Genomic DNA, 25,876 nt, shown 5'->3' with positions numbered 1-25,876 from the left:
TTATTAATTTTAGAATGTGCTCAGTCAGGGAGATTATTGAATAATTGGGAACCTTTGCTAAAGGAAAAACTCATAAAACTATTTATATGTATAACTATGTAACTCTTGTTATAATTCCCATCTTCTTTCTCCAGCCATTTGTTTTATGAGTGTTCTTTCCTCTTAGCTTGATAAAGATGACATGGTGTACATGGAAGCCTATGACAAATTGCTGGAATCCTGGCTAACTTTGGTCCAAGACGACAAACATTTCCACAAAGGCTTTTTTACCCAACATGCAGTTCAAGTTTTCAATTCCTATATTCAGTGCCACCTCGCTGCTCCAGATGGCACGAGGAATTTGGTAAGCTTCAAGCTGGATTGTAAGTAAAAATGCATTTCATCATAGCTCTATTTCGTCTCATTTATCCTATTATACATTGCATAATACTAGAAATTTAGGGGGACCATCCTCAGAAGATTCGCGGAGAGCATAAGAGAGCAAAAGTAACCCTGTTGTCTAAATGAGTTCACATTGTGGGTGCTGCTTGGTAGTTACCCCGTTTCTCTTCAGTTTTCAGTTATCTGCCTATGTCTTCCTAGTTGTTGAGTGATATAAATGACTTCTTGCATATAAAGCTCCATGGATCTTAAAGATGTCAGATCTTTTCAGTGACAGAAGTTAAATTCTCAGGGGTGGGAGGTGGGTTGTGAATGCAGTTTGCTGTGTTTACATATGTGCACCATGGGGTGATACCTTCTATTTCTTGCTCTTCTGTGCCCCCCCCCCCCCCCCCCGCCACCTCCTTCTTTTGGAATGACCAGCACTGTCATTCCAGCAGGCTCTAGACCACTGGGTTGGCTCCGTCCAGCTCTCCTCCTTGTGTGAAGTGCTGAAGTTATTTTACAGTGCAACAGAAATGCATGATTTTTGCACAAAGGAGTGCAGCTCCTCACTCTTTATTTCTCTCATTGATAATAGACTGCCAATGGTGTGGCCTCTCGTGAGGAAGAAGAAATAAGTGAACTTCAAGAGGATGATCGAGACCAGTTTTCAGATCAACTAGCCAGTGTAGGAATGCTAGGAAGGATTGCTGCAGAACACTGTATACCTCTTCTGACAAGGTACACACAGTCCAAAGAAACCCCATGGAGCAAATACTCTCTATTCACAATTCCCTGGAGAGCACTTAAAGTGTTTAAAGACTTTAAACACCCCCACCCCGTATCCCAGCACACTGGAACAAACGGACAGAAACATACTCATGGTTGCATTCCTTGGCTTGTACATTTGGAGCCCAGGCACCACAGCATAGATGGCAGAGAGATTGTGGAAAACATGGTATGAGAATGATTTGACCCATGTCAATAAAAACTTGGAATGACCAGTTTTCGAATGCCTGTTGTAAGCCTTGATTGTTTGTAAAGCAATGTTTTAATTCTATGTCATAAAGAATAAATCACAATTCCTATACTGCTATGAGAACAGCTGTGTACTACAATAAATATTTTCATATATGTGCTTTTGTGCTAACATCTTAATTTATGTTGTCTCATAAATGGAAATTATGTATTCAGTTTGTTCTAGATCTTTGCGTATTGAACTTTATGAAACTTTGGGTTTTTTCCCCCCTTTTTAGCCTATTAGAAGAAAGAGTAACGAGGCTCCACGGTCAGTTACAGCGGCATCAGCAGCAGTTACTTGCTTCACCTGGTTCGAGCACTCTAGACAACAAAATGCTTGATGATCTGTATGAAGATATTCACTGGCTTATTTTAGTTACAGGTTGGTTGGTTGTTTCCTTCTGAAGTGTAATCGCCAACTGAGCAGTTTAAAGTTCTTACGTGTTAGAAGAAGCTTCATATGTTAAAAATAAGTTCCGTACGTAGTGTTGGATGAAATTTGAATACAGATGCTGTATATCACAGAGCTAGGGATGCATTTTGTAAAAATATTGGCTGACATGCATATTTAGTGTCTGTTGCATACCAAATGTCTTATGTGGAATTCATTGCAGCCCAGTGACTTAGTACTGTTGTCAGGTTTCATTATTGTTACTATCCTCATCTCGCAAATGAAGAAGCTGAAAGAGAGAGTTTTAAGAACGTAGCCTGTGGTCACACTGCTATTAATTTCCGGAGCCAGAATGCAAATCTAGGCAGTCTGACTTGTAGGGTCTTCTTTTATAACCATACTGTCAATGTTTCTGTGTTTTTAATAATCAAGAAAAAAAAATCTTAATTTTGGAAAAGGCACTCCCAAATATTGCCTTTGATATAGATAATAGAATTCCTGTTAATTTTACAGAATATAGTACTAAAAGTTATTAAAAGATAGTAGATTAAAAAGCCTACCTATCAGTATGAATTATAAAATTGGTGAATAAAATATTTGTCCTTTGTATTTTGAGAGTTAATTATCTGAGAAATAGTTTCTACTCATCAAACTTGAAATTAACATTAACATTTATAATTTACTTTTACATCAACTTAATATGTATGTAAATCAGATAAAACTGAGAACATTTATAGTGCAATTTGATAAATGTAGATTTGTTAAGTGTTCGTTTTTAATTTTTTTTAAACTGAAGGCTACCTCTTAGCTGATGATACTCAGGGAGAGACTCCGCTAATACCTCCAGAAATAATGGAATATTCCATTAAGCATTCATCTGAAGTTGACATTAATACAACACTTCAAATTTTGGGATCTCCAGGAGAAAAGGCTTCTTCCATCCCAGGGTACAACAGAACAGATTCTGTGATTAGGTAATATGAACTCTATAGCTGTGCTCTTGTAATTGATAATGTTTTAAGTAAATTCTGAGTTGATGGGTAGATGACTCCTGTGTTGGCCACATTGTAAATCTGATACGTGAAAGAAAATAAAACTTGGAGAAGCCTTGAAATAAACAAGGATGGCAAGTACTCGGTATATTTAAGCAGTGCCACTCTGGTGAGAATTGACAGCTATATCCTGTACTGAGGAAAACACTTGTCAAATTATTCTGGATACAGTGTAAGTTTGAAGGGACATGTCCCTTGGCCATCAGAAAGCAGTGCTGATGTGGCGCAGGTGCCCTAAATGAGTGAATCAAAGTCTGTGAGCCTCCTAGACACCAGGTGAACATTGGCAAGTTTTTATTGTTCATAAAGCTAAAACTACATTTCAGTGGCTTTCTGAAGGAAAACTATGATTCTTACCTTATAAAACTGAAGTATTTGTTCTGAATATGTGAAACTTGAGTGTCCTGTCAGGTAAAGTTAGAAGACAATGGTGTGCCTCAAATGAGAATTCACTTTGATCTTCCTAGGAGTAGTGGCAAAATTTTCATCAATTCTTAATGGTGAAATTAAGGAAGGATAAACCTAGACCGAATATCCTCCTACAAGTGGATTTAAAACCAACATTTGAAATTCCAGTATCTTTAAAGTTAAGTTGCAGGCAGATACACCAATAATGAAATAACACTGGTTTTTGTCAATTGCAGAATCAGTAACTCAAGCAGGGTGCTGTCCCCTTCATCTTTTTAATTTAATTCAAAAATACATGGATATCATTTATACCTGTGCAGTAGAAAACAGGATTTTTTTTTTTTAAATGAACTATCAAGGAAATGTTTAGGAATTTATTTCCTTTATTGTTTTATTTTCTTGTTTGAAATAAAATACCAATGCTCTATTTTTGCAAAATTTTTATCTCTTCTTTTGGGGATTACTATAGGCGCTAGGTTAATTGCTTGTGAAAATCATTGCTTTTGCTTTGGTTTGATTCATGGTGAATGTTAATTTCAAAGGCAGCTCATTTCAGAGGGCTGTCATATTATATTCTTTGTCATATTTCTTGCCTGGGCAGTACCATCAGGTATGCTTTCCTTGTATTTTCAGTGCTTTTTCAATTTTTGCCAGTCTAAGGTATCAGTGTGGGAGCAAAATATTTTTGTATCTGAGAGCACAGACTATGGAGGGTTGGAAAACAAACCAAAAACAAAAAAAACAAAACAAAAAAACACCCTATTTTTTTTTTAAGTCCAAAGAATTAATGTGAAATTGAAAGGCATATGAGAGAAACATTCCTTGTTTGTAAAAAAGTTCACATTTCTTGAAGAATTTATCCTCTGACAAATAATTAATTGAGTACCAGGTACTGTTGTAGGCATTTGGGATACATCAGTGAGCAAAGCAGACAAAAATCATTCCCCCTTTAAAGCTCCTTGTAGGAGAAAGATAATGAATGGATGAGAGGAAGGAAGGAAGGAAGGAAGGAGGGAGGGAGGGAGGGAGGGAGGGAGGAAAGGAAGGAAGGAAGGAAGGAAGGAAGGAAGGAAGGAAGGAAGGAAAAATAGTGTTAGAAGACTACGTGCTCTAGATAAGAAACTGAACAGGGTGAGGGGATTTGGAGCACAGATTCGGGGACTGTGTGTAATTTTAAGTAGTGTAATCAGTAACAGACTTCATTTGGAAGGTGACTTGTCAGCAAAGACTTGAGGTTGGTGAGGGAGGCCGTGAAGGCCTGGGGAAGAGTATTCCAGGCAGAGCGAACAGGGAATGCTAAGGCCCTGTGGCACGTCTGGCATATTCAGGCAATAGTAAGAACTGCCATTGTGGGTTGAGCAGAATGAGGTGGAATTTTGTCAGGAGATCAAGATAGAAGGGAAAACAGAGGGATATCAGATCAAGGCTTTAGCCTTTGCTCTGAATGAAGGAGGGTGCTGTCGTAAGGTTTGAGCAGAACTGTGCAAAAAGATTCCTCTGCTGCACTGAGAGTAAACTAGGAGGACAAAAATGGAAGCAGGGAGACCAATGAAGAGGCTAGTTGTAGTAATCCAAGAGAAAGATGATAGTGGTCTGAATCAGAGTGATAATAGCAGATGTGAGAAACTAACAAGCTCTGACTCATTTTGCAGACTTTTGGTTTATGAATGCAAAGGTAATCCAAGATTAATTTGTAGAGTATGGGAAACTGTGGGTGCTTTCTGAAATAGGAAGTATGTTTAGATACCATACTTAAGAAATTAAAGTAGGACTAGAAATTGGAAATATCGGGGGGCCTGGGTGACTCGGTCGGTTAGGCATCCAACTTCGGCTCAGGTCATGATCTCACGGTCCGTGGGTTCAGGCCCCACATCGGGCTCTGTGCTCACAGCTCGGAGCCCGGAGCCTGCTTCGGATTCTGTGTCTCCCTCTCTCTCTCTGCCCCTCCCCTGCTCACACTCTGTCTCTCTGTCTCTCAAAAATGAATAAATATTAAAAAAAAAAAAAGGAAATTGGAATTATCAACAATTAAAAAATGTTTTGTATGTAACATGTGTGTGTCAACTACACTTTAATTACAAAAATGTTTTGAGTTGTTCCCTCACCTCCCCTGTATGCCAGGATCTGAGGATGCAACAGGAGTCTGATAAGAGGGATAGAGGAGCGCCTGGGTTTACCTAACCCGTTGGCAGGGGAAGGATCAGGGGGTGCTTTGGAGAGATTTATTTATTTAGGCAGATAGTTGAGGGATGCGTAGGAGTTTGCAACATGCAGCAAAAGGTGAAGAGGATTCCAGGCAGCGGCAACAGCAGAGGCCGAGGCCTGGGAGGAGAGCATGGCCTAAAGCAAGAGGAAGTGTGGTGTGGCTCACGTGTGAAGGCGGAGGGGAGAGACGTTTCCGGAGGTGGAGAAGTAGGGTTGGCGTTGGGGATCGGGCGACTGAGGTAGGAGTGAAAGTGGTGAAGAACGTCGGAAACGGGCAGGTGGACCGGCCAGACGGTAGTAGCAGGATTGTACCGTGGAAGGTGGGTTCAAAGGGCGACCAGGCAGGTGAGGAAGCGTTTCCACTGGTAAAAGTGGGGGTGGAAAGAGGCAGGTGGCTGTGAGAGGTTCTGTCGGAGGCGGCCCCGTGGGATTTTGCTCGCCCGACGGGCTGTGGCAGTGAGGCCGCAGGAGCCCGCGCTGCTTTACGTTGCTCCTGCTTTGCCAGAGAAAGGCAAGGCTCTTGCTCGTTCTGAGTCTTCACGTAACGGAGAGGCAGGTGCGTCAAAGCGTGCGGTGCCAGATAAAGCGACGGTTCCGAATTGAGTGTGTGGTGTCGGGAGTGAATGACCGAGTAGCGGGTGACACGGACTTTACAGGTCGGGAGCTTTTCAGCCCTTTGCATTACGGGACTCAAGAAATCAAATTGTCAGCTAAGAGATGATTAAAAATAGTTTTTGATAGTAGATCTTCGTGATGTTTTGCATAAAACTAGGTTCAGATAATTGAGGAACCCTGCTATTTTAAAACTGCTTTTTCCATTTATGTGAATAGGTTTTCTCAGTGTTTCTATAAAAATGAAAAAGGAATCAAATCAAATTATGCTCAACTCTGTCTCATTCTAAGAATAAGGAATTTATATATATATATATTTTTTTTTTCATGGCTGCTAATTTTTTTAAAATAACTTATTTTTTAATTAGCCATTTTTTTTCACAGATGCATGAACTGATTTGGAAAAACAAAATCCTGGTACATTAATCTCATTCACAAATGCATAGAATTTTAGTTCTATGTTTAATAAATTTTTTTAACTTTCTTAAATGTTTATATTTTTGTGAGAAAGAGAGACAGAAGGAGCGTGAGCAGGGGAGGGGCAGAGAGAGAGAGGGAGACGCAGACTCTCAAGTAAGGTCCAGGCTCTGAGCTGTCAGCACAGCCTGACGCAGGGCTCGAACTCACAAACCGCGAGATCATGACCCGAGCCCAAGTCAGACATTTAACTGACCGAGCCACCGAGGCACCCCTATGTTTAATAATTTAAATTTGTGTTATACTTCACTCAATTGTATACTAATAAGTCCAAAACACATTTTAGAACCAAGTCTTACGGTCACTGGGAATTTTTTAAAATGACTTTTCAATAACTAGACATTTGTTTCAGAGATGGATGTGGTATGATCAATAAAAATGACTATAAAAATGTATTACAGTAAGATAACCTGTGGGGAAAAGAAATAAAAATTTAAGGAGAAAAAGAATGTATTACGTTTCCAACTGTTAAAGAAAAACTTGTTTTTCAAATGGATGATGGTGGGTACCAAAACACTGATAATTAAATTCCTGTGCACAAATTTAGAAAGTTACTGTAATTATTTAATTCAAATTCTGTTAGGCTGCAGATTATATCATTTGAAACTATTCTTACGGGAAAAATCTGATACATTAACTTAAATGTAATGTGAGGTCCTGGAGTATTTTCGTTCATATCCACCCTAAAATAATTTTTGAAAATTTGAGCACTGGTAGGTAGTATAGGGAGTAGGTGTTATATAGGGAAAAGGGATGTTCTGGGGGTAGAAACTTAAAAACCTGTGTGGTTCAAGGGGAGAAATTATTTCAAAAGGATAGGGCGATAAATAGTATCTAGTACTTTCGAGATACACAGTTGGACAAAGAACTGAAATGTAAGATTTCATTACAGGGAGATACTTTTAGTCATCTTGAGAACAGTAAAGAGAAGTAGCAGAAGCCAAGGTTCAGGTGATTAGGGTCCCGGTCTTGGCAGGACATCTATAAAATGATGCTAAGATGGATCCTTTCAATGGCATCCTCAGCCTCTTTGCCTTTTAGCTCAAGTCAAGCTACATATGGATCACTTCGGAGTCTCTTCTCTCCTACTCCCACCCCCGGAACAAGACTTTCTAACTTCTCTGCGTATCATGCCGTTATTAGCACCACACAGCCGTATGAATTATGTAGTGTAGGAGAGGACAGTATGCACGCTTACGTGGATAATTTTTTTAGCAAGACTTGCATTTTAAAATACCAGTAAGGGGGCGCCTGGGTGGCGCAGTCGGTTAAGCGTCCGACTTCAGCCAGGTCACGATCTCGCGGTCCAGGAGTTCGAGCCCCGCGTCAGGCTCTGGGCTGATGGCTCAGAGCCTGGAGCCTGTTTCCGATTCTGTGTCTCCCTCTCTCTCTGCCCCTCCCCCGTTCATGCTCTGTCTCTCTCTGTCCCAAAAATAAATAAACGTTGAAAAAAAAATACCACTAAGAATCAAGTTTGTTAGGAAGTATATAGGACTGTCCAATTTAGAGGCAAGATTTAATGTTCAGAGCATTATGGGTAAGTCAGTTACCAGACCCTCCACCATAAAATAACAAATGTATCAAAATAAACAGTGCTAACCGTGGAGTGAAGTAGTGACGAAGGGCTGCAGAATGTAGCCTTTACTCTGAACTTTTACTTGTACGAATCTGTCCATTTCGAATGTGAAAAATCTCTGTGGATGGTAATGCTGAGACTTCCACAGACGGATGTCTCTACCCATGACTGAGTCTTGTTTCCTGCTTCTGAAGGGTCAGCAATGAACGGGGACTTTCATCCCGCTGATGAAAATTTCAAGTTATAGGCTGGCCTAAATTCAGAGAGTTGAAAACAGAACAAAAAGGACTTTTCAGAAACAAATATTATTAGACGGCCAAATAAATGGAAGAATAAACGACTTCTTTTTTATGCCTACAGGCTATTATCTGCTGTTCTCAGAGTTTCAGAGGTTGAATCTCGAGCAATAAGAGCAGACCTCACTCACCTCCTAAGCCCTCAAATGGGCAAAGACATTGTTTGGTTCCTAAAACGCTGGGCAAAGACTTACCTCCTGGTGGATGAGAAACTATACGATCAGGTCAGAATATAAAACTGGCTTTGTTTGGATTTATGAATTCGACACTTGTGGAAATGAGAATATTTTTCTTGGTGATTTTCTCATCGAGATGTAACTAAGAGCTGAACATCTTCCACATTGAAGAGAACTGTATGAACGATGTACGATTTTAATAACTTTCCTTAGAGCACATCGTTTGATTCAGCTTATTTTGACCATATTAATTTATAGATTACTAGTGGGAATGGATTAATTTACGTTCTTTGTGTTTGGTATGAACACCATGTTAGTGTGTTAATGAGAGTAAAGTTAACTCACATTGGAAGATGTCCGTGGATTGAGGAGGTTTTATTTTGGACTCCCAGAAATGAATGCGTTTATAAAATTGATGCGAAGTAAACGGTACTCCAGATTTAGATGCTAACTTCAGTTTGATTTTTCTGTGCACTTCTTTTTAAGCTGATCTTTCTGACCTTAAAATTTTTGTTTTCTCCTTTAAGATAAGTCTGCCGTTCAGTACAGCATTTGGAGCAGATACAGAAGGTTCTCAGTGGATTATTGGCTACCTCTTACAAAAAGTCATCAGTAACCTCTCAGTGTGGAGTAGTGAGCAGGACCTTGCAAATGACACTGTGCAGCTCCTTGTCACTTTGGTGGAAAGAAGAGAAAGGTAAGGTGATTATTGGAGGCTGGTTGTGTGTGTGTGTGTGTGTGTGTGTGTGTGTGTGTGTGTGTGGTCTTTCAAGTGGCAAACAGTTACATGGTCCTAAATGCAAATAAACCCTGCATTTGGGGGCAATGTGTTTAAAAAAAAAAAAAAAAAGACACAGTCAATATCATATTATTGCTATAAATGTAAATAGAGCTTTCTCATGGTACAATTGAGGATTGCTTTGGCTATTCAAGGATTTGGCATCAAAGACTCTTATGAGAAACATATGTGTTTAGTAATTTATAGTTTTAAAAACATTTTAATACACTTGAGTAGTCTCATTCAATTTTTTCAGATATCCTATTATTCTGTTTTAAAGATGAGAAAAACTTGGGGCGCCTGGGTGCCTCAGTCGGTCAAGCGTCTGACTCTTGATTTTGGTTCAGGTCATGATCTAATGGTTCATGAGTTCGGGTCCCACATTGGGCTCCACGTTGATAGCACAGAGCCTGCTTAGGATTCTCTCTGTGTCTGCCTGCCCCTCCCCTGCTTGTTTTCTCTCTCTCTCTCTCTCTCTCTCTCTCTCTCTCTCTCTCTCTCTCAAAATAAATAAACCTAAAAAACAATAAAAATAAAGGTGAGAAAAACTTGATAATTTAATAATTTTGCAAATTAAGAGTTTTAGTGTTTTCTACAACAAACTCTGGAAATTTTTCCTCCTCTCTCCCTCCCTCTGTGTGTGTGTGTCTCTCTCTCTCTCTCTCTCCCCCAGTCCCCTCTTTCTTTTTTGTTATTTTTGACAGAGAGAGAGAGAGAGACCACAAACAGGAGAGGGACAGAGAGGGAGGTAGGGAGACACAGAATCTGAAGCAGGCTCCAGGCTCTGAGTTGTCAGCACAGAGCCCAGTGTGGGGCTTGAGCTCACGAACTGTGAGATCATGACCTGAGCCAAAGTTGGACGCTTAACCAACTGAGCCACCCAGGTACCCCCAAACATTTTTCTTACTATATAGGAATGTGATTGTTACTACTCTTAGCATTGACTGTTATTTATTGAGTTCTTGTAATTTACTGTACTGTTTCAAGCATTTCATATATAGTATTTTATTTAATTTTATTGTAACTAGTTAGTTATAGTATCCATATCAGCCATGAGAGTTAATGCTGTTATTACCGTTGTTACCCTGTTTTACGGATCTGGTAACTAAATAAGAGAGTAAATAAATTTTACATTGTCAAACAACTAATGGGATTTGAGCACAGACTTGTGTGACTCCAAAGTTTATATCAGTTTACTATATACTATACTTTAAAAACTAATTAGGGGCGCCTGGGTGGCTCAGTCGGTTAAGCGGCCGACTTCGGCTCAGGTCATGATCTCGCGGTCCGTGAGTTCGAGCCCCTCGTCAGGCTCTGTGCTGACAGCTCAGAGCCTGGAGCCTGCAGCCTGCTTCGGATTCTGTGTCTCCCTCTCTCTGCCCCTCCCCCGTTCATGCTCCGTCTCTCTCTGTCTCAAAAATAAATAAACGTTAAAAAAAAAAATTTTTTTTTAAACTAATTAAATTCAGTTACCTTCCATTTTTGTTTACTCGGTATACACGCAGTGTAAAGTAATACGTCTTTTGTTTTGTTACTTCTGCTTCTAGAGCAAACTTAGTGATTCAGTGTGAAAACTGGTGGAACTTAGCCAAGCAGTTTGCAAGTCGAAGCCCACCTCTGAACTTCCTGTCAAGTCCCGTGCAGAGGACACTGATGAAGGCTCTTGTCTTGGGTGGTTTTGCACATATGGACACAGAAACCAAACAGCAGTATTGGACAGAGGTAATAGTTTCCTTTATTTGGATCGACCTTCTTATGTTTTACCCTGTGTGGTGGCATAAAATACTCTGTGGAGACAGAAACATTTCAGTCATACCTTCTCTAATGTTTTTCCCTTTATAATGGGATAGGTTGAAGTTTATTATTTTACAAGTACCATCTTATAATTTGCCCATATCTGCATATGTGATGACTTTGTCGAACGTTCTGTAGTATGGCACATTTTTGCCCACAACTCAAATGCGAGCCTAAAGAATCAGTGAAATATCCGCTTCTGTTGAATGAGGAGGTGCAAGTCATTATTATTAGTTTGCTAAGGCTGCTGTAACAAAGTGCCACAAACTTAGCGGAGCAAACAACAGAAATGTATTGTCTTGGAGTTGTGTAGACCAGAATCCAAGGTCTAGGTGTTGGTAGGTTGGTTCCTTTTGAAGGCTATGAAGGAGAATCTGTTCCAGGCTTCTTGCCAAATTGCTGGTGGTTGACTGGTAGGCTTTAGTGTTCTTAGGCTGTAGAAGCATCACCGTAATCTCATCTTCACATGATATTCTCCATGTGTGCATTTCGGTGTAAAGATACCAGTCGTTGGATTAGCGGCCCACCCTAATGAACTCAATTTAATTATATGTGCAACAACCCTGTTTCCAAATAAGGCCACATTCTCAGGTACTAGAGATTTGGACTTCAACATATCAGTTTGCGGGGGTGGGGGGAATGCATAATCAACCAATAACCACTGTGAACACATTGCATTATGTAAGTTAGAGTTAAGTCAGGAACCAGGCCTATGATCCTTGTGACTAGAGTGCTCTTAATGTCTGAGAAGGGACACAGTAACAGAATTTGGCAGTCATCTGTGACTTCAGACCAGAAGAAAACCAGGCTGGCCATATATTTCTAGTTTAAACAATTGTATTATCATATGTATAGCTTTAGAATTAAGATATCTTCATGAATATGCATGTTCACTCAGGACAGGACTGATTTTCTGAAGTTATACTCTATGCCAAGAGAAATTGGAAAGGAGAAAAACAGTCCAGAGCTGAATGTAGAACAGGGTTTGGCAAATTGGAGCCCACGGACCAAAATCGGTCTGCTGTCTCTCTCTCTAAGTAAAGTTTGATGGAAACACAGTCGTGTTCAATTGTTTGTATTGTATCTATGGCTGCTTCTGTACTAAATTGTAATTGGATAGTTGGGCCAGAGTTGACATATTCTTCAAAGTTGATACTTACTCTCTGACCCTTTGGAGACTTAAATTTCATCTTTTTGAGGGGGGAGGTTAATCCACTGGAAAGCGATGATGACAGTGACAGAATTCTGTGAATGGCATTGAGTAAGTCATGTTCCGTGATTTGTGGTTTTTGGAACCTAAATTACTTTAGAAAGTGAGGTGATAGCATGTGCTGATTTGCTTTTCCATAAATAATACTTTTTCCACTTTCATGGGGTAATTGACATCACTACGCAAGTTCAAAACGTACAGCATAGCGGTTTGACTTACATATATTATGAAGTGATTACCGCAAGAACTTCAGTCAACATCCACGATCTCATATAAGTACAATGAAAAGAAACAACAAAAGAAAATTCTTTTCTTGGGATGAGAACTCTGAGGATCTACCCTTTTAACAATTTTCCTATCTGTCACACAGCAGTGTTTACCTATAGTCACCATGTTATACGTGACACTCCCAGTACTTATTTATCTTACAACTGGAAGTTCAAATCCCCCTTTTCCCACCTCCCCCCACCCCCACCGTAGCAACTACAGATCTTCTTCTGAGAGTTGGGATTTTTTGTTTGTTTTGTTATTTTATTGTTTTATTGTATTAAAATTCCTCATCTAAGTAAGATCATATGGTATTTGTCTTTCATTGTCAGACTTACTTAACGTGTACCCTCAAGCTTCATCCGTGTGGTCACAAATGGTAGGATTTCCTCATTTTGTACGGCTAACTGTGTGATTGCATATGTATCACAACTCCTTCCATTCATCCACGGATGGACGTTCAGGTTTTTTTCATGTCTCGGCCATTGCAAATAATGCTTCAGTGAACATGGGGGTGCAGACGTCTGATTAAGTGCTGTCTTGGTTTCCTTTGGATATATTCCCAGCAGTGGAATTACTGGGTCATATGGTAACTCTGTTTTTAATTTTTTGAGGGTCCTCCTTACTGTTTTCCTTAGCGGCTGCCCCAGTTGACAACCCCCACTAACAGTGCACAGGGGTCCCCTTTTCTCCACATCCTTGCCAGCCTTTCTGTCTCGTCTTTTTGATGGTGGTCATTCTAAAAGACCTGAGGTGATGTCGCCTTGTGGTTTTGATTTCCGTTTCCCTAAGGACCAGTGTACTGTGTGTTCGTTCTTTCTGTAGGTTAGAAGTTACACATCCCCTCGTGATGGGGAACATAGCCTGTAGTTCCGATCATTGTTTTCGGTGCTTTCAGAAATGTTTTGGAAGGGACATCTCCAGGTTGAGGGAGTAAAGCTGAAAGAAACGGATCGTGGGAATTAAACTTTTAGAAGAATGATGCTTTAACTTGACAGGTCCTTCAGCCACTTCAGCAGCGATTCTTAAGAGTGATAAATCAAGAAAACTTTCAGCAGATGTGCCAGCAGGAGGAAGTCAAGCAGGAGATCACGGCCACGCTGGAGGCCCTGTGTGGCATTGCGGAGGCTACCCAGATTGACAACGTAGCAATTCTTTTTAATTTTTTGATGGACTTCCTTACCAATTGCATTGGATTGATGGAAGTTTACAAAAATACCCCAGAGACCGTCAATCTCATAATAGAAGTTTTTGTGGAAGTTGCACATAAACAGATATGCTATCTTGGAGAGGTAAGCACTTTCTAATTTTTCCTCTTTCGGATTAGAACTCCTGAAAGTATAACAAAGTAACAGACACTTTCCTTTAAATTCTGTGAATGTTATCCAAAGGAGTTTTCAAAAAGACTTCAGAACTTTTCAAAAGAACTCAAAATCCAGGGGAAGGCTTATTGAAGGAAAGTCAATTCTGACCTAAAACTGTTGGTAAAACCAGTAATTTCTTTGAGATATAGTATTTTATTCAGTCAAAGCCATTCAAATGAGGCGTGTTTGATAAGACAAATAGTAGAAAAATTTAATCAATTTCTGTCTGTTGAAACTCTTGAGGCTCAAAATTTTAAATGACAGTTTGTATCTTTGCTTTATAAATCAAATGGATAATTTAGACAAGCTAAATTCTTTTATAATCAGTAACCACAGGTACACTTTTTACCCTGTTTAGAAATCATTTAGAAAGCTGTTTTAAAACTGCCTTAAAGGAATATATTTGTATTTGTCTGTAGATCAGCATAAATCTTGTTTTAAATCATTTCATGTGGGTTCCTGAGTTGTAAATTTTTGTTGTTGTTGCTGTTAGATCAAAGGCACTTGCTCAAAAGTAAGGTTATTTTATAAATGTTACAAATGTAGATGCATGACGGAGAGGGCAGGCCATTGCCATTCTGACATTTAAGACCATGGTTTGGTACACTTTGCTTTTGCAAGTTAAACACTTTCAAATCTGAAGATAATAAATAGTATGCACAGAGGTAAATAGCAGAAGTAAAACAGTTCTGTTGCCAAAATCTTATTATCTCTCTAGTACGTATTATCAAGTGAACAAAAAAAATGGATGTCAGATTTTGTTAGAAAACTGCTAATTTTTAAAACATAACTGCCATCTTTAATGCATGCTGTTTCATTTTTTTTGTTTTATAAGAGTTATCAGAGTTTAATGTTTTATAAGAGTTTCAAACAAGTGTTTGAGCTGCTGTTGGGATCCAGAGTAAATTTATTAGATTATAATTTCAAGTTTCTTTTAGGGTTGATATTTTTTCCCAACTAAGTATGATTTACGCACGTTCTCTTACAGTCCAAAGCTATGAACCTGTATGAAGCCTGCCTTACTTTGCTGCAAGTATATTCTAAGAATAACTTGGGGCGGCAAAGAATAGATGTTACAGCAGAGGAAGAACAGTACCAAGACCTGCTTCTCATCATGGAACTTCTCACTAACCTTCTGTCAAAAGAATTCATAGATTTTAGCGATACAGGTAAGGTGAGGTGTGAGGGTTTTAAATTTCGTTTTAATTATCTTTTTTGTAAAGCAAAGGAAGATAAAACTAAGTAAATAAATAAAGGGGGGGGGTCGCCTCGGTTGCTCAGTCAGTTAAGCGTCCGGCTCCCACCTTTATGAGACAGACCCCACGTAGGTTTCCACTCCCAGCGCATGCCGGCTTTTGGGATTCTCTCTCTCTCTCTCTCTCTCTCTCTCTCTCTCTCTCTCTCTCTCTCTGCTCATGCACAGTCACACACTCTCTCCTCTTTCTCAAAATAAATGAATGTTAAAAAGTTTAAATGTTATCATTTAAAAGTCATTTTTAATGTAATGAGTCAGAAGTATTCATTAAAAGGGCGTCTGGGTGGCTCAGTCAGTTAAGCTTCTGACTTCCACTCAGGTCGTGATCTCACGGTTTGTGAGTTCGAGCCCCGCATCGGGCTCTGTGCTAATAGCTCAGAGCCTGGAGCCTGTTTGTAATTCTGTGTATCACTCTCTCTGCCTTCTCCCACTCACGCTCTGTCTCTGTCCCTCAAAAATAAATAAACATTGAAAAAAAAATTTTTTTTTTAACTATTCATTAAAAATTTTCATTGCTTCAGGGCGCCTGGGTGGCTCAGTTGGTTAAGTGTCTGACTTGGGCTCAGGTCATGATCTCATGGTTTGTGAGTTCGAGCCCTGCATCAGGCTCTGTGCTGACCGCTCAGAGCCTGGAGCCTGCTTCAGTTTCTGTGTTTCCTCCTCTCTCTGCCCCTCCCCTGCTCATACTCTGTCTCCCTCTGTCTCTCAATAATAAATAAATGTTAAAAAAAAAAATTTTTTTTTTAATTCCATTGTTTCATTAATGATTGCAGTGAACTGTTTTTCGTTAGGCTTTGGGTTTGATAGATGTTTGTGGATTTTCCTCATTTACCTATTTAGGTCTTAGGAGGATTCTTAATTTGTATGCATTTTATATGGATTAAGGATAATAAGCCTTTTTAATATTGGTAGTTATTTATTAACTACCATCTTCTGTAACATTTTAGTTTCTGTTTCCCCCCATTCCTCTTCAGCATAGAAAAATTTCACACACCTAATAGATGAAATAAATATTACTGTGGAAATTATTTAACTCACAGTGTAACTTCCTTGTGAGTAGATTCGATTCTACTTTTTAAAACATGAAGCGTTAGTTTCCATCATTGTAGAATAATAATGTGAACACGGAATACTGCATCAGAGACCCTGACAAATGAAATACAAAGGGATGACCCAGGGCCAGATTGATCAGCTGTCCACTCATAGATATATTTTGGCTTAGGGGTTTTCATCTTTTGTTACTTTCTCACAAAGATGGGAATACGTGTAACTCTGTAGGTTTATTGATGTTGCAATTCTAAGACTAGCTTTTTGTCTTAACAGATGAGGTGTTCAGAGGACATGAGCCAGGGCAGGCGGCAAACAGGTCTGTGTCCGCGGCTGATGTTGTTCTGTATGGAGTGAACCTCATTCTGCCCCTGATGTCACAAGATCTTTTGAAGGTAATTGAAGACAGTGAATGTGAAAACCCCAACTGTCTGCTCGGAGTTCAAAGATGTTGTAGACAAGAATACACCTCTGATTTAATTAAGGAGGTATAAGTACCTGCTTATCTGTTAAGTACACACGAAAATCAGAGGTTCTGGTTCCCGTTGTGTGTCATTTATACTCACGCATGCAGCTCAGTACGTGGTTCATGCCCTCATTTAATCCTGCCCCAGAGTCCTGTCTTCACTGATAATTAGCGACAGAAAAAAAACTGGTTCTTTTAGAAACTGAATTCTGATGTTAGCAGTTTTGATTCCCTCATTTGTCATTAAGCAAATTAAGTTATATGTTTAGGTGTATTCTACTCGTGCTTTTGAACGTCATTCTCTGATTTTAAGGATTGAGCAGCAGAAGGCATTTTCCAGCAACCCCATGTAGAAATGGGATGGTAAGAAACCAAGACCAACGGTTTTTAAGTTTGTGTGCATTCTGACGACGTCCTGTCTCGGGGTCATCAGTCAGTATTGAGGGTGTGGTGGTGACGAGGCTGCCCTTTCTTCCTCCTTTGGTACCGCAGAAGAAGGGAGTCTCTTTCATGAGTTGTCACGGAGGGTGAGGGTGGGGACAAAGACATGGCTGGGAAGGAAGAGGGAGGTGTGTGCGTGCGCATGTGTGTGGAACACGAACGAGGTAGAGTGGGAGAGGGAAAGAGAGGTCGGTCGTGGGAAGGAAGAAAATAGCGGTTGAGAAGTGGTTAGAAGTTGCAGTGAGGAGTAGGAGGTGCTGTCAGATTCCCACGGAGTGGGCGGGGACCACATGTGTCTCTCCTTGAGCAGTGTCTTTGGGAGACGATTGGTGACCCGTGAGCTGAGTGTTCATGTGGCCACCAGTCGGATGGGGAGGTTTCCTAAGCTCTGTATATTGCTTTCTTTTAGGGTTTTTTGGTTTGGTGGCGGGGGGCGGGGGGGGGGGGGTTCTCATCAAATAAACCATTACACATTTAGATGTGTATTTTCTTAAGAATTGCTAAACTGTAGATTGCCTACTTTTTACTTCAGTTTTCCAGGACTGTCCAACCAACTTTTAGAAGTGTGAAGAAGTGAATACTCTATTTCATGCATAATCCTAATCTGTATTACCTTCTTGTATTTTTCTAACATGCTGGAAATCAAATAAACACATTTGCAAAAGGGTTTTAATTATAGGTCATTTGATTATTTGAAATTTGGCTGCTTTGTCTACTTTTTCAAGGTAAACAAGACTATCTGGAATTGGCGATAGCTTTTATTAACTGTCCAGAAGATAATTGCTTCTACTGTACATTATTTTCATGTTACTAAAATATTTCCTTTATTGAAACATATTTTTATATTTAATTAGATCTTTATGTTTTCTATGTATCTTGATTCTTTTAAGAGAAATCATTATATTTACAAGTTTATTGGTTATTTTATTGCATTAATGAAAATAGAAATTAGATATCATTAAGCATCTAAATATTTAATATTTCTTTTTCAGTTTCCAACCCTTTGTAATCAGTACTACAAATTAATCACATTTATCTGTGAGATTTTTCCTGAAAAAATACCACAGCTTCCTGAAGATCTTTTTAAAAGTCTGATGTACTCTCTAGAACTAGGCATGACATCATATCCTTTAAATGAACATCATTATCATTTATCCCTTGGGGGGAAAAAAAAATCTCCCAAAGTTTTAAAAACTTGTATTTTTAAACTTTCCTTTGTGTTTAGTTTTATTTCATAAGAAAGCTGTCATCTAACAGCCCTAATTGTGTGTTTCTCTTATTAGTTCACCTCATCTTGTCCTCCGTTCACAGATCAATCCCAAAGGCTTTTGGTGCCTGGTCCGAAAGTCACTCTTTCATTAAGAGCCCCAATTAGTAATGTCGTCGACTGTTGTTGAGTCTCTGATCTCAGCTGCCCGGTAGTAGAGAATACTAAAGCTTTTTATCAGTTGTGTGCTCATGATCAGAAACACATTAGAAATCTACAGTCCGAGACCCTCTCCGAAACACTGGAAACCTTTTGTCGTGTAGCTCGCAACCCTGTAAAGACATATTGCACACTAGGGTACTCACTTAACTGTGGTCATTCCTAGAATTTGGTAATAGCCATGATTTTTTAATCTTTTATAAGTTAAATACACCTAGTCTGTTCCTTGACCTTCATGATCAGAATGAGTTCGGAAGTTTGCCAGCTTTGCCTGGAAGCTTTGACGCCATTAGCTGAGCAGTGTGCAAAAGCACAGGAAACAGATTCACCACTTTTTCTAGCAACACGGCACTTTCTAAAGGTAAGATGTTCGGCTGGCATGTCGCGAAGCCGTCTGCTTTGGTACAGTTCGTGCCTGCAAATCTTCATTCGAATGAGGCAACGCTTACGTCATTCAGAGGGCAGGAAAGAATTACTTTCTGTTCATTGTGCTTTTCTGGAGATCAGTTCCCTGGACACCTTATTCTCCACTTGTGTGTTCTTGGAACCTGTCGTGGCAAATGTAACAGTCTGGTCATTTATGATGGCACATGTCACAGCAAGGAATAACCTCTGTTGTTATAAATCCTTGGGTCTTTAAAAAGCTGTTTTCTTCCATTTTCAGATTTATTTAATAAATAAGAGCAACTACCACCCCTCTTTGCCTTTTTTGGATTAGACACAGGATGGGAGATTGTATGATCATCATGTATTTTTATTTAGAGGTTTTGTATTATGTCCTTTCAGCTGGTTTTTGATATGCTGGTTTTGCAAAAGCACAACACAGAGATGACCACTGCAGCCGGTGAAGCTTTCTACACGTTGGTGTGCTTGCATCAGGTACTGGGCACAAGTCTCTTCGTTGGGTCTCTTCCCCCCCTTTTTTTTTTTCCCCAGCAAGGAGATTGTTTGTGCAGATAGTGGGCCTTTGATACTCCCAGTTCTTAGAGAATCTGTGACTCAGTGCTTCAATTGCTTTCAGTGAGGGCGTATTTCTTCATTTCCACATTAGCTCTTCTGACAAGCTGTTTGTCAGTGAATAAGCACTTACTTTCCCTTCTCCCCTGTTCTGAATCATCCTTTGCAATGATCACTGCCCTAAAGCTTGTCCTTGTAAACAAGTGTGCTTGGAACCAAGAATTAACATGAAACAATAGTAGAGGCGCAGTTTCTGTCCTTGAGGAACTCACAGTTTTGTAAGGGAGACCAGACGAAGAAGGCTGGGGACCCAGAGGATCTGCCTTGAGAAAGTGCGGAAATCAACAGTGTATTATTTCCTGTCATGGTAGGGAAAGTGTGTTGCTTCATATTATACTACGGAAGGGAGTGTATCGTTTCAATTTATTTTGTTGAGCCTTTAAAGACTCGGAAGCACGCACTCGCTGTTTGGGGTTAACGTTATGGGAGAAAAGTTACGCTAGCTCACCTGTCCCTTCCCTATTCTGGTAGAGTAGGTGCCCATCAAGTGTATGAGAAGAACCATATTAGATCATCAGCTGCCCCAGTTTCCCAACACTCCTTTCCCATTTTTGGTCTCCCCACCCCCTAGCACATGCACACGTCCCAGCGTGACTAAGCAATTGGCTTTTGTTAAAAGCTTTGCCTTTTTTCCCCCTTAAAGTATATAGAGTCCATTGCATTTGCTGTGAGTGGCACTCAGGGCTTGATTTTATTTACCTTTTTAGAGAAAGATAGGATTTTCAGGCCTTTTCATACAGCTTAAAGGTTCCCTTCCTGTAGACTTCCTGTACCATCCACGCTCCAAGCTGAAGGTGCTCTGGGGCTTGAGTTCTTGCTGTCCTCTCTGCACATGGTGCCCATCTCAGGTCTGTGGGCTTTCTGTGTCGTTTTACTTCCTTGTTGCTTGCTAGGAAGACAGATGTCTTGTCCCCATATGTATAGGCCATTGCATTCCAGATGCCTTTAAACAACAACAACAACAACAACATATTCACACATTGTGAAAAAGGGAGCAAGGCGTTAGGTTTGGCTAGCATGAGATCTGCTGGTCTGGTCCCAGAGGGACCACCATGTCTTTTGAACAGGGAAATGATTGGGAGTTCATACTTACTCTTCTGTGAGTAGGTATGTCTCTTGGATAGGGCATTTAGGGTGGCCACCTGGTTCCCTGCTTGTGTTGTGGGTCAGGGATTGCGTCCAGTGCCTTACTCTTCTTTTCCGAATGCAATTAATATTTCATTTCACCCTTTGGTCCATGATGATATCCCAAGAAACTAATGAAAAATCGTGTCAGACCAGTTTTTGTTGTTTGTTCGTTTGCTTTTCAAGAGAGCTTATCTTAGAAAGCTGTTTTGGTTGAATGTTCCTTAACCCCACACTCTCTCTTCTGTATAAGGCTTTATTATAAGGGGCATTAAAAGTAGAAGCACTACATATCTCTCCCCCCCCCCCCCCCCCCCCCCCGTGCTCCTATATTTATTAGGTCCCTTTTCCTGACCTTTCTCCCAGAGTCCAGTACTGGTTTGGAGGTACGTCTGCACCTTCACCTTGAGAAAGGACTGAAATATACCCCTCCCCTTGTGCCACCCCCTCCCAGACAGCTCCTGTCTGCTTTGTACGGGTCTGCTGTCCTCAGAGCTGTGTGGACAGGGTGCCTATAGAAAGCCCTGGGAAATGCTTGAGAGTCAGGTTGCAGACTTAGACTATGCATAAAATGCAAAATAAATATTAATAATGTGGTTGAAAAATAGAGAGGAGACAATACAACAAACTTGGTAATCACATGGCTTCAGGAGCCAAGCAGCCTGGATTCTTGCTTAAAAGCAGTGTGATCTTGGGCTGCCTGGGTGGCTCAGTTGGTTATGTGTCTGAGTCTTGATCTTGGCTCAGGTCATAATCTCACAGTCATGGGATCAAGCCCCGTGTCAGGCTCTGCCCTGAGTGTGGGGCTTGTTTGGGATTCTCTCTCTCCCTCTCTGTCTCTCTGCCCCTCCCTGACATGCTTATTTTCTCAAAGTAAATAAATAAAGATTAAAAAAAAGCAAGTGTGATCTTAGACATGTTAATTTCACTATGTGTACGTACTTCCATCTGTGAATCAGGAGAATAACAGTACTTTTTGTACTGCTGTTCATAGGATTGTTATAAAAAGTGAGTTACTAATGTAAAAGGCTGGAACAGTACCTGGAATAGAGTGAACTTTCAGTGAATATAAATCAGTAAAAAGAGCTATTGTGGGGGCGCCTGGGTGGCTCAGTTGGTTGAGCATCCAACTTTGGCTCAGGTCATGATCTTGCGGTTCGTGAGTTCGAGCCCCGCGTCGGGCTTTGTGCTGAATGCTCGGAGTCTGGAGCCTGCTTCAGATTCTGTGTCCCCCGCCCCGTCTCTCTCTGCCCCACCCCTGCTTGTGCTCTGTCTCTCTCTGTCTTTCAAAAATGAATTAACAGGGGCACCTGGGTGGCTCAGTCGGTTAAGCGTCCGACTTCAGCTCAGGTCACAATCTCGCGGTTGTGAGTTCGAGCCCCGCGTCGCGCTCTGGGCTGATGGCTCAGAGCCTGGAGCCTGCTTCCGATTCTGTGTCTCCCTGTCTCTCTGCCCTTCCCCCGTTCATGTTCTGTCTCTGTGTCAAAAATAAATAAACGTTAAAAAAAAAAAATTAACAAAAATGAATAAACATAAAAAAATATTTTTTTAATTAAAAAAAAAAGAGCTATTGTGATCATTTCACAGTGTATTTAGATGTGGGATGATTGTGTTGTACACCCAAAACTAATAGAATATTATATGACAGTTGCACTTTAACGCAAAAGAAGAAGAGCCGTTGTCAGACCCTGCCTTTCAGAAATCCCACAAGGTAGTACCTGATATCATCTACTTGTGTGACATTTGAGGAAGCTAAATGTTCTTACGTATACACTTTATCTCTTCAATAGGCTGAATATTCCGAGTTGGTTGAAACATTACTGTCAAGTCAGCAAGACCCGGTTATTTACCAGAGATTAGCAGATGCCTTCAACAAGCTCACCGCAAGCAGCACTCCTCCGACGCTGGACCGGAAGCAGAAGATGGCCTTCCTAAAGAGTTTAGAAGAGTTTATGGCAAATGTTGGTGGCCTCCTTTGTGTAAAATAAACAACAAAACTTTATGCTTAATTTAGATCCTTTCTGCAAAGTGCACTGAATTGCTAAAAGCTGACTTGAGTCTTGTCCTGTTCTTCAGTTCTTTGGCCGTTTTGGATCTCGGAGAGCCTGAAAGTTTGATATGTAATGCAGTGAAACAGGAGAGGTCACCTTTGAATCAGCTTCCGCTGTTGGGTGTTAGCCACAGTCTGTCATATGTGTCTTGTAGATTTTGAATGGTGATCTAAGATTTCCAATTCCGTATGTGTGCAAACAGATATGGGCACCATGAAATGCACATTCAGTGCCTTTCCCCCTTATCAAAACATTAGGTGGCTAGCCAAAGTGTAGACTTTCTGTTAAATTAAATATATTAGATGGACATGTGCTGTTGTCCATAGACCACCTGCATCATTGGGGGAGCTGGTTGAAAAGGTAGATTCTTGGGCCCAACTGTAGACCCTCGGAGTCAGAATTTCTGTTTGTTGGGCCTTGGACTCTTCATTTTAACACGCTCCTCCCCTCTGCCACCCCACAAGTTTTGAATCAATGCAAAAGACAGTGGAAACTCTTCCGAGGTTTTGTGCTTTCAAACTTTTCCTCCCTTTGATGATTCGGTTTGTAATTCAGCGGCAAGAAGAAACATCAGGTGTTTGCTGGCTTCTTGTGTCACACACTCTGGCTCTCTGTTGTTTGTAACATCAGCCTGGCGTTGCAGGCTTTGTGTGATACAGGCCTCCAGTCACACTCTGATGCCTGAACTTGAGGGGGAAAATGGGTGTGTATTTTTGTTCCATAAAAAGAACTTTAGGAACTGTAGCCATTTCATTGCCTTAATTTTAAGAAGAAAATACAAAAAAGAGCAGATTTGTTTTAGTAAGAAATCAAGTCTTGATGCTTCAGAGTTGGTTTAGGGTGTTAGCTGCTATGAATCTGGTGCCCTTTTGATCGTGTATTTATGTTGGGTTTATGAGTGAAATGAAAGTCTCATTCGTATGTAGTCTAACTTTTTGGGTATGTTTCTCTTCAGCCACGTAGCCCATGGCTAATAATCTATTCTGAATGGCTTGCTTAAGCAATAACTATTTTAAAGGATGTGAATTACTGATTCATACAGACTATTCTACGTTGGGGCATTAGGGGCAATGATTACGCTAGAGTGGACATTCTCCTCATTTCACGGGAGCCATGTACATTTAATTTAAGAGATTAAAAACTTCCTATTTAGATCCTCTAGCTTGATTTTTCTAATCAGGACTTTTGTACTGCTGCCATGCTCCCCTTAGTTCTGTGTGCCAGCTTAAATTATGGAAATGAAAGCTAATTTATAAACTGCCGGCGTATGAAGCTCTGCCCACTGCAATGTCAAAATCCCACAGCACAGTGACAGGAATCAGGCACAGGCTCGCTCTGAAACTGCTTCCAAGGGGTGGGCTTTCTCCTGCCGTGTCCTTGACACCTACAGCCTCAACTGTCCTTCGAACGTAGTCTTCAATCTGAATTGCATATAGTATATGCATCTTCACACGTGATGCTGTGCAGAACTTTGTATAACTCCGTGCTACTCACAGTTAACAAAACTGGAGCATCTAAATTACATCCAACCTGTGCATGTGATGTTAGACACGAGTGAATGCAAAGCCTAAGGCCGTAACTTTTTGAGGAACGTCACTCTTAATTCGATTATTGTTGACTAATAACTGAGGTGGAGGAAAAACATCTTAAAAGACAGCTAGGAAAAAACTAAGATCGCTCTTCATGAAATACACGTATTTTTAAGAACACTTTGAACAAGTGCATTTATTTTTAGGTTTCTTCTTTTTTTCCCTTAACTTGTGGCAATATTCTTTCTTGGTGTTTTACGTTTCCCAGCTCCCTCATGCTTTCTTGAGAGTTGTGAGCAGTGTGTATCTGTGTGTTCGATAAGAATAGTCCCTTTGCCAAAGGACACTGAAATACACAACTGACTGGGTAGGTCTGCCATGACAAAACTATGATCAAATTATTATTATAAAGATGAGTAGGAAAGAAATACCTTGGTATATAAAAAGGTGTCCGTATTTAATAACTTCTTCCTAGACAGAAATGTATTTGCTAAATTTGCCCAGATTTTATTATAGTCCTGCAATTTCATTAGATCAGTTTCAGTTAAAGTGAGATTTACTTCAGATTGGACCAAATAATGTTTCCAGTGTCCCCTGAACGTTGAGTAGTGGCAAACTGGAGGAAAAAGCAACCACCATTTTCTAGGTAACGGGGATGCCACTTTAATTGCAACGGCTAAGACTTCTTTTCAGGGTGTTTGTGTTAACGTTTGCCTTATTGAATATTTGTTTAGTGTTTGGGTCTTTTGTTTTACTCTGTCCAGTTTCGTCTTTGGCTATGTTTATTGACGCTGGTTTTTTGGGGTTTTGTTTTAATGTTCTTGGCCCAGTGGATGTAAAGAGCACTGGCTTAATTCTAGTAAATTGATTTTTACTATTAAAACTAAGTTGTTAAAAAGAGTTCTAAAAACAAAAACATTATTTGTGCCCCCCTTTTTATATGTTAAAGGGACACTGTCAAGGATATGATTTTTAGAATTTTGTGTTTTATAAAGTTTCTTTTGTTCATGTATAGCATCCTTTAACTTCTCGTTTCAATTCATTCTTTATTTGACTTATTTCTTTTATTTTCCTTGCCCATTTGTTTTCCCAAAGGCATAATCTCTACAGAATCCCAGGGCACAATCACTAAGGACTTGGTCCATACACAATTTCTATCCATATAACAGCACCTGTAACTGTCTTCTTGTAGCCCTGTTAAAAGCATTGGTTTGCTTTTACAGTTCATCTGGACGGGTGACTGCCTGGGTCAAACTGCTTGGCAGTGTTTGACAGTGTCCTTCTCAACACAGTTATCTGGGTCTTTTCTGCCTTGTTGCCTCTTAATCTGTTCGAAGACAGGGGGGCATGTTAACATCACTGCATTGAGTTTTTTGTCGGGTTTAAAGTGTGACAGCTTACGTTAAAAAAAAAAAAACACTTTGCAATATTTTTCAAAGAATTTAGCCTTCGTTGTAAACCATGTTTCTAATTATATTACATTACTCTGTTCAGATATGATGGTTACTACCTTTTTCAGTTTTCACTTCA

General features: G+C 40.1%; 1 protein-coding gene across 5 annotated transcripts in view; it reads left to right on the top strand.

Moving 5' to 3' along the window:
• The window catches only part of XPO4 (exportin 4), a 112,889-nt gene extending 90,110 nt beyond the window's left edge, over positions 1-22,779 (top strand). For all 5 annotated transcript variants that reach the window (XM_047833382.1, XM_047833638.1, XM_047833464.1 and 2 more), the window contains 14 exons: positions 167-343; positions 962-1,104; positions 1,620-1,765; positions 2,571-2,748; positions 8,465-8,624; positions 9,104-9,273; positions 10,902-11,076; positions 13,624-13,917; positions 14,978-15,158; positions 16,568-16,686; positions 18,191-18,321; positions 18,868-18,985; positions 19,411-19,503; positions 22,557-22,779. In XM_047833382.1, the coding sequence (XP_047689338.1) occupies positions 167-343; positions 962-1,104; positions 1,620-1,765; positions 2,571-2,748; positions 8,465-8,624; positions 9,104-9,273; positions 10,902-11,076; positions 13,624-13,917; positions 14,978-15,158; positions 16,568-16,686; positions 18,191-18,321; positions 18,868-18,985; positions 19,411-19,503; positions 22,557-22,754 (2,283 nt within the window). In that variant the 3' untranslated portion in view covers positions 22,755-22,779. The remainder of the gene's footprint in view (positions 1-166; positions 344-961; positions 1,105-1,619; positions 1,766-2,570; positions 2,749-8,464; positions 8,625-9,103; positions 9,274-10,901; positions 11,077-13,623; positions 13,918-14,977; positions 15,159-16,567; positions 16,687-18,190; positions 18,322-18,867; positions 18,986-19,410; positions 19,504-22,556) is intronic.
• The last annotated feature ends 3,097 nt before the right edge of the window (positions 22,780-25,876 follow it).

The sequence above is a fragment of the Prionailurus viverrinus genome, chromosome A1 (genome assembly GCF_022837055.1).
Source record: "Prionailurus viverrinus isolate Anna chromosome A1, UM_Priviv_1.0, whole genome shotgun sequence".
Classification (NCBI taxonomy): Eukaryota; Metazoa; Chordata; class Mammalia; order Carnivora; family Felidae; genus Prionailurus; species Prionailurus viverrinus.
The sequence above is the reverse complement of the archived record's forward strand: the minus strand, read 5'-3'. Positions and strand labels throughout refer to the sequence as shown.